Here is a 9139-nt window from a genome sequence, read left to right as displayed (position 1 = left end):
TCAGAAATTTTCAGACCAAGCCTTAAAATAGGGTCGTGAAGACATGGTATTATTGCACTGGGTCTTGGGGAAAACGTTTGTAGAACACTACTCCAGACAGCAATATTTGCAACATTATATAACATTACTACACACACTATTAGAAACACTGCCTCTTTAGAGTGCTAAATTTGTGGCCATAGCACAATCTGAGTAATCTATCACGGTTTAATATGTAAATATATCAGAAATGTTTCCCTATTCTTTATTGTTGGAAGTATAGGCAAGTCTGTGGTTTACCTATTACATTGTAATAGTATGTTTTATGAATGACCAAATAAAATATGTCTGTAATTTAATTTTTTGTTTTTTGTTTTTTTCAGCCTGCACATCATGTCATTTTCCTGATAATTTTATATTTAGAAACAGCAGATTAAAGTGATAGTAAATCCTAGCGTTTGTGGAACGCTAGGATTTAATAGTACAACAAATAAAGGGGACTTTAAAATCACGTAGTGTTCACTGCGCGAACACTACACCACAATTGTGTTAGCAATAACGATTGACAGAAATTTTATAAAACTGTTTAATTCCTTATTAAATTGTATTAATAATAAATAGATACAAATATAAATACATATAACATTTTGTCAAGAATTAAAGTGCACATATAAATAGAATAATTATGTACAATGAAAGTAATTCCTTTTTACAGCAGTTTCTATACAAAAATCATGGCTTTGTTTCTTCATCGTGCATTGTGAAACCATTATTTACATAGGCTTTGTGTCCGCTGTCTTCAGAGTCTTTATTTAATATAGGGTTTTGTTTGTCACTTGACGCATTTGATTGTCCAGGGATCTCATCAGCTGTAAAGGCATCATTATCATAACCCAGTTTATGCTTCTGTTGAACTTGTTGCAATATATTTAGAACCTAAAAATGAAGGGGAAAAAACTTGTAAATATTTATAATATAAATAAAATAAAAAAATAATTTAAAGGGACATTGTTATCCATATGAAGAAACTGTATCTAAACATCTGAAATTTTTTGATTGTTTGTTTTCTGTTAAAAAAAAATAATAGTAAAGTTAAAGCTGTACAAATTTAAATTGAAACTAATACAGCTGTATCAGTTGTGTACTTCCTGTCAATGAACATTAGCTGAAACGTGCTTCCTACTAATGTTCATTGGTTAATGGGTACTTCCTGTTAATATTCATTGGTTGATAAGTGCAGAAAGTACCTATAAATCAGTGAGCATTATTAGGAAGACCATAGCTGATACTGGTATGTTTGATTAAATTTAAAGAACTTTTACTTCATAGTTATTCGGGCAATAAAAATGTTAGTGTGCTTAATGCTGTCCTTTCAAATGGAGGATAGAATAATTTTTGAGTAAAAAGTTTTTTTTAGCTCTTCATTTTTATTTTAAAATCTTCATGTGTTCAAATTAAGGGTGTGTTTTCTCAATAATTTTTTATACTATATATGTAGTTTTAATAGATTTTCCTTATAAAGCAAACCCAATTTTCTTCTAATAATTTTATTGTACTTCTCTAATCCTTGTTAATTTTGTAATGTCATATTTATGCACAGGTAAAAAAAAACATGTAAGCCATGCCATTTTCCTTGCATCTAACAAATAGTATAAAGCTTACATGCAAAATATATACACAATATACACACCAATTTATTAGAAGGACACTAAAATGAAAATAAAAAACTTTCATGATTCTGATAAAGCATGCCATTGAATTAAAAAAAGACATCCAGTTTACTTTTATCAAATTGTCTTTTTATATGCACACTTTTAGAGACTACAGCTCCTACTAAGCATATGCAAGATTTATCAGTGTGTGTTTGTGTGTGTATATATATATATATATATATATATATATATATATATATATATATCTGTGGCATGCGCAAAATGCGTCAATTCAAGGCATGCTGCAATACAGACGTTTGTATTTCACTCTTTTTGATGGTCTAATAAATAAGCCACAGAACAAAAAGGATAATGGCCCATTGGTTTTCTTTTCTGTTTATATATATATATATATATATATATATATATATATAGAGAGAGAGAGAGAGAGAGAGAGAGAGAGAGAGAGAGAGAGAGAGTTCTGATTCTTTATTGTCACATGATACAGGGGGCAAGGAACTGGAAACTTTTAAAAATACAAGGCATGTATTCTCTTCATATATTACCTGTGATTTAGGGACAATGCCAACCCTAAAAAACCCAACGTTTCCACTTTCAAGTTTTGTGCAGTCCACAACAGTAGAAGCAATGTTTTCTGGAGAGGCCCCATCACACAGTACGCCATCGACCTACCATCAAATAATGATTTGGGTTGTTTAGCTATTTTTATTATAACCAGTGTATTAGGTAATATTAAATTCAGTGTTAGATAATGTGCATTTTACCTTGTCTCCTAGCTTGGCATAGACTTGATTGTGGTGCGTTGTGTCTGCCTCACCAGATGGGTTTGCTGATGTAACTGCAATGGGTCCCACCTGTAATAAAAAAAAATCATGTCCAAACATGGGATAAGTAAAAAGATGGTTTTTATCAGAGGAGGCCGCAAATGAAAAAGATACAAGCAGTCATCTCACCATGTCTATTAAATGAGTGGTCACTGCACAGTCTGGGATCCTGATGGCGATGCTTTGAGGAGTACCTATATATTTTGAAGAGTCCTTAGCACCCAAAACATCCAACCATTCTCCTGTAAGTTAAAAGGTTGTATGAAAACTAGCACTAGTAATATTTATTTAGTTTATATTGAAACATAGGACTGATTAATAGATAGGTCAGTTGACACAAGCGAGATGTACTGTAAGCAAGTGCTGTGCATGCACAGGGAAGGGGACATTGGGGATAAGAAGAAGACAAAAAAGAAGAACAAGAACAGATGTTGGAATGGATTAGATATAAAGAAATGTAATGGCAGGAACATCAGCATATAGGAAAAAGAACAAATATTGCTATTGGCTTAATAGAGTTCTTATAACTACAATGGAAAGACAGTTTCATAATAATACTAAAGAATGTCTGTAATCACCTCTTGGGATAACCAAGCTAATGGAAGAAGGCCAAGCAGCTTGCATGAAGTCCCACAGAAGAGGACTAAATAAATGTTTAGCCGCTTCCAGCTGCTGAAGACTGGAAATCCACAGGGACATTGGGCGATCCTGGGCCTGGCGCTTTGTTCTTGGGTAAGAGAAAATAAAAAATGCATTAATAAAGCACACAATTGTGTTTTCATAAACAGTTTGAGAGATATCATAACTTCATATTAAATCCCTAATGAAAAATTAAAAAAAAATAATAATAAAGTACGCTGCAGGTTGTTAACCATGTAACATGCTAAATTTTGACTGATTGCCTCAATAAAATAATGCATTTACTGATATTTGATAGCATCATTGGACTGCAAAAAAAAAATCTTAAAAAATTGTCTTACACTTAACTTTGGTGCAATTTGATTTCTTTATATAAAAATATTGATCTAATCATTAATATAATATACAGTATAATAACTGGGAATGCCCAAAAAAAAAATTAAAAAAAAATTGAATTCCAGTTATTTTATGGTTGCACTCACTTTTGAAACAAAATTTATTTTTTCTTCAGAAATTAATATAGCTAATACCTTTCTTCATAGAAATCATATTAAAATCATTATCAATTATATATTTTTAATAATCATACTTACTTGTAAGCCTTTTCAACGGCATCTGGCTGATTACACGCCGCAACAAGTACATATACTGTATCAGTTGGAATACCACAAATGCCTCCGTTCTTCATTATTTCTGAAAATATCACAACAATATAAAAGTGAATACAATAGCTATTTTAAATATTTCATTTTTCCCAAGTAAAAATACAGTATATACTAATTGCACTACGTGTATAAAATATATCTTTAATTTGCTAAATATTTTCCAGCTTATAATGTTAAATTATACTGTATGTTTTAGTCATTGTTATATCACATTGATATAACAATTAAAAATTCTATTTTTTGAAGAATTACATATAAATTAGTTTTTATAACAATATCCACAAGCATGTTTAATATAATTTTAGTATTTTCTATTTACAGCTGAATAGTATATGTTTCATGTACGGAACCTCACCTGCAATCTGACGGACTGAGCTTGTTCTAGAAGAAATCAGATGAGGGCACTTGGATTTGTCATTGGAAACACCACTTATTTTGATAAAGGCACTGCCAACAGGAATTTGGGGACCTTCAAAAAAGCTGTTAAATAATGTGGCTAGAAAGCAGTAGAAGCTGGCTAAACCAAAAATGATTGTGACACCAATGTCATAGCCAAATGGAAGAGCATTAACAGCATCAAGCAGAAAGCTGATGAGAATAAGCTGGAAGGTTAGAGAATAAATAAACCATGCTTTAGATGTGAAAAGTGTGCTGAAGATAATGAAAGTATTAAAAAGCATGAAGCAAATGATACCTACAGCTGTATTAAACCCCCTATTGGATCCATAAAGACCCCCATACCTTGTAATGCCCCAGATTATCCACATTATTCCGTAAAGTGTGAAAGCACAACTCTCAAGGGTCTTGCCACGTGAGAAAGCTATAGACCCACAAATAAGATTATAAATCCCTCCAGCGACTACAACCCATGGCAGGATGACTGTCATCAGAGGTGTCCCGGGGTCACCTGGCATTGTAATTGCAAAGGCAGCAAGAACACTGCAGGCGTGAGCAAGTACTTCAGCATCAATATATTTTGAAGTCCCAAGAAAGGGGTTGTACAAATCTTTTTCTTGACGGAGTTTAAAAAAGTTATTTTGTCTAAATAGTTTCTTAATCACACCCTTCCCAGTTGGAATTTTTTTAGATGATTTTATGTTGTATAATTTAATGAGCATCACAATGCCAGATGCCACATAAATTGCAATATTAACTCCTTGGGACCCTTGATGAAAAAATGCCTGGGGGCTACATGCCAATGCAATGCAATATGCAACAAAAAACAACAAATACATAGAATCTATTAAGCTTTTTATGCTTGAAAAAAGTGACAGAATGAAAAAAAGAACTGCAAAGACTACGAAAAATGGAAGAGGGAAATTTGGTTGGTCAATGTTTAAATTTCTATATAATAGTGAATAACCTTCAGCAAAACGCAGAATGGAAAAAAATGCAAATACTGTAGCATCTAACATGCTGTAAGAACGATAAGACAAGATACATAGCCCAGTCTGGTACACACCAGCTGTCCAAAGCCAGGACACTTGCCCAACAAACAGAACAGATGTTATGCCTAGTAGTTTGCAACCAAAGACACTTGCGGCTACCATGTTTAGGATCAAGCAAGTGATTGCGCATTCTTTTTTATTTGTGCCTTTGGTCACAGTTTGCTTGGTCGCTTTGCCCTTTGCTATACCTGTACCAGGTAGGTTAACTTGTGTCTTACTGACAATATAGAATACGCGTCCTACAACAAAGTATGCCCCAATTAAAGTTACTATAAGATAGTTGCATGCAATAGCAGAAGAACCAAAACTACTGTTATAAAACATTGCAATTTCGTGAATAGCAGAAAGAGAAAGAGCAATTGCCATCAAAGCAATAACAGCTTCATTATGAATAATCCCCACAATTCCTATAATAAGCAGACCCAGGGTAAAAGCTGCTAGGCCAGGGACCATGGCATCCTTCAAGTCGGTGATGGTAATGACATCACTTCCTGTTAGTATAAAGTTTATTCCAGAACCACACCACAGAGACGAGACCGTCCAACAAAAGGTAACACTTAATGATATGTTTCCTTGACTCTTCCGGACACCTAAACAAGAGATGTAACATTTCTCAATAAAAGATCTCTACAATGTGCACAATTAATTACAGTGTAAAAGTTGTATGAAAAAAGTACACCCCCCCCCCCATAATAAAGTGCAAAAATACAATTTTAAAAGAAATTTATCGCCATGGGGGCCTGTTTACTCACAAACACAGCTGTATCTAGGAAAATATTATTTTTCATTTAGAGTCAGCGGGAGGTGCATTAAGATACTGTAACACTTGACCCATAAAAGTAAAACAGACACTCTCTACTACTCTACCTATTACAAGTCACTGTGTCATTTTAAAGATTAGTACACAGGATTTTTTTTCTTTCAATCTAAAGGGTGTTTAAGGGGTTAAAGACATTTTTATTTTAAACTGATGTTTCTAAGTGAGTTATTTCACCTTGCTAGACTTGTACTTTCCCTGTCATTTAATAAAGCTGTGGGAGTTTTATCACTATCTGCCATTAAGTATCTAGGTATACAACTAATGCTTTTCTTTTTCCTATTGGTTTCATTTTATGTTCAATAAATCCTCACCGCCATCCAGATTCTCTGGTTGCTACAGATCTCTTTATGTTGTTTATCGTAAAAGCATTTTTGCTTTTCTTTAAATGAAATTTACTGCAACACATGTAAAGGGACGGTAAATGCTAAAAATGTCTATTGCGCATATGCCAGAGCACTATTTAAACATGTTAAGGGCTGAATATGATTATATAAACTTTTTAAAGGGATATTAAACAGTAAATAAATGCTAGATAGAATTATGTATTCAAATAAAAGATTAGTCTGTCTGAGAAACACATTTTGATGCATTTTTTTAGTGTTTATAAAACAATGGGAGCTGCCATGTTGTAACTTAGGTTACCTGCTTGCTATGGCCAATTAGGGACATTTATAGAAATAGGTCACTAGTGTGTTCAGCCAATGGCTGTGTGGAATATAACAGTGTTCTGCACTGCTCACAATTTCAGAATTAAATTACAAAATAAATAATAAAAGGATATTTTGGAGGAATTTATTTTATATACAATTTATCATTTTGTATTACCATCTCAAAGTGTTTAAAGGGACATGAAAGCCATTTTTTTTCTTTTGTGATTTAGAAAGAGCATGTCATTTTAAACAACTTTCTAATTTACTTCTATTATCTAATCTGCTTCATTCTTTTGATATCACTTGCTGAAAACCATATCTAGATATGCTCAGTAGCTGCTGATTGGTTGCTGCACCTAGATGGCTCACAAAAGTGCATTGCTATTTCTTCAACAAAGGATATCTAAAGAATTGAGCAAATTAGATAATAGAAGTAAATTGGAAAGTTGTTTAAAATTGCATGCCCTATCTGAATCATGAAAAGTTTAATTTTGACTAGACTGTCCCTTTAATAGATACATGACACAAGGTAATATTTATTATTCTTAATTATGGATATCTTACTGCTGTTAACTAATATGTTTACAGTTTTCATTTATTGTGTGGATCTTTCATAATAATTTAGCAGGAGATTCTCATGCATTAAAGGGACATTAAACACTTTGAGATGGTAATATAAAATGATAAATTGTATATATAAAACAACTCTGCAATATACTTTCATTATTTATTTTGTCCTCTTTGCCTGTAATTCCATTCTGAAATTGTGAGCTTTTCAGTTCCTGTTAGAAATGGAAGTGCAGAACACTGTTAAATCCAGCACAGCCATTGGCTGCACACTCTAGTGACCTATTTATAACGGTCCCTAATTGGCCACAGCAGAGAAGGTAACACAAGTTACAACATGGCAGCTCCCAGTGTTTTATAGACACTAAAACTTTACACTTATTTTGTCACTTTTTAACCCCTTGAGTGCTAATGACTGCTCTGAGCCGTCACAGAGTTTCCCACTCTGGTGCTAATGATGGCTCAGAGCCGTCACTAGCACTCTCCCACCTTGAGGGAGTTCTGGGGGCTCCCACTCACTCCTACCCGGTGATCGGGCCTGCATAGTGACAGGCATCGCCGGGGCTTCACGTTATGCGTGGTGATGTCATGCGCAATGACATCACTGCGCAACTTTATTTAACATTAACAATGTTAAATATAGGAGCAGGGGGCATGCTGCTTAGAAGCCTGTATCTCAGGCATCTAAGCAGCTACAGACCCTTAAGACCCACCGTTGGAAAGGTAATTGCATAACCTTTCCAACATTGTAAGTCTTGGGGATCTGAACTAAAAAGAAGTTAATAAAAAAAAATTAAATTTAAAATAAAAAAAAACCTTAGCACTCAAAGGGTTAAACAACTAATGAAACTTTAAAAAATAAATCTACATGTTACTCATGGACTAATATTTTCTTTGAATGCATCATTCTATCTAGCATGTATTTAGTGTTTAATGTCCCTTTAACTTTTATACAGTGTGACAGTAATTGGTTAATACATTGTACATTTATTTGCTTCCTTGCCTTTCATCAGTAGCCAGGATCTTATAAATATTAAATAGTATTTTCCCCTCTGATTGGCTTTTCCTTTTCAAACTGACCCTGTGATGTACTATATATATATTTACTTTGTGAACAGATGAAATATATCTAAATTGTTTAATATCCTAGATTCAACAAGGATGCAATGAATCTTCTAGTGATAAAATCTATATTTTAAACGGTACTCACCTGTGTAAGCCAGAACAGCAGCTAATATAAGAAGCAGAACACCCAGAGCGTTGTTAGGGATTACGGAGGTTGATGAGGATGCACTGTAATGATGTACAGCCAGCAGAAAGGCGCCTAAAACATAGTACTCAGTCATTAATGCGTGTATCATAAAATGAAAAGCAAAATATGCTCCTGTGAATGAACAAATCAATATACAGAAAAGTTACAGTTTTCATGTCATGTGTTAGTCCCTTACCTGCACCGACTGCAAATATCCCCACACAGAAATGCAGAGACTCTCCTCGGAACCTGGAGTCAGTCATAGTTGAACTGAGCTGACTTTTCCTCAACTACGGAATGAAAATAAACTGCTGCTCTTTTTGTTCCTGTAGTAATAAATACGTCTTTAGATTCACACCCACAGCACACGCTGAGCTGTCAGTCCCGCCTCATTTCCTTTCCCTCAGGGAAGTGTGACATCATTCTTTCTGTCAATTCAGGTTATATCAGTTTGTAGTTCTATTCCTACCTTCTATGTACTGATATGTAAATATCTATTTTTATAAAATAGAAGGAAATATAGTGTAAAATAATAACTGTTTAATCTAGAACATATGCTTTTCTAAATCCCAAATGAATCACTGTCGAAGGCAAAATGATTTACTCAGCAATTGTCATAAAC

The 9139-nt window shown here is 33.7% G+C and overlaps 1 protein-coding gene across 1 annotated transcript; it reads right to left on the bottom strand.

Annotated features, from left to right (window-relative positions):
- Positions 1–551: 551 nt before the first annotated feature.
- LOC128645832 (uncharacterized) lies at positions 552–8829 on the bottom strand. Its single transcript, XM_053699113.1, has 9 exons — positions 8714–8829; positions 8476–8589; positions 4136–5818; positions 3709–3808; positions 3055–3203; positions 2606–2718; positions 2417–2506; positions 2198–2320; positions 552–915 (listed from the first exon to the last, which is right to left on the bottom strand). Exons 1-9 carry the CDS (start codon positions 8778–8780, stop codon positions 712–714), a joined length of 2643 nt encoding a protein of 880 aa, XP_053555088.1. The 5' UTR covers positions 8781–8829; the 3' UTR covers positions 552–711.
- Between the last annotated feature and the right edge of the window lie 310 nt (positions 8830–9139).

This window comes from Bombina bombina, chromosome 1 (genome assembly GCF_027579735.1).
Source record: "Bombina bombina isolate aBomBom1 chromosome 1, aBomBom1.pri, whole genome shotgun sequence".
NCBI classification, from domain to species: domain Eukaryota; kingdom Metazoa; phylum Chordata; class Amphibia; order Anura; family Bombinatoridae; genus Bombina; species Bombina bombina.
The sequence above is the reverse complement of the archived record's forward strand: the minus strand, read 5'-3'. Positions and strand labels throughout refer to the sequence as shown.

What these genes read in the sequence shown, in the direction of transcription:
- LOC128645832 (XM_053699113.1), bottom strand. Translation starts at nt 8,780, where the DNA reads ATGACTGACTCCAGGTTCCGAGGAGAGTCTCTGCATTTCTGTGTGGGG. An exon ending in GCCGTTGAAAAGGCTTACAA is followed by an intron (nt 3,204 to 3,708) that starts GTAAGTATGATT and finishes CTCTTACCCAAG; the next exon opens with AACAAAGCGCCAGGCCCAGG. An exon ending in ATGCCAAGCTAGGAGACAAG is followed by an intron (nt 2,321 to 2,416) that starts GTAAAATGCACA and finishes ATTTGATGGTAG; the next exon opens with GTCGATGGCGTACTGTGTGA.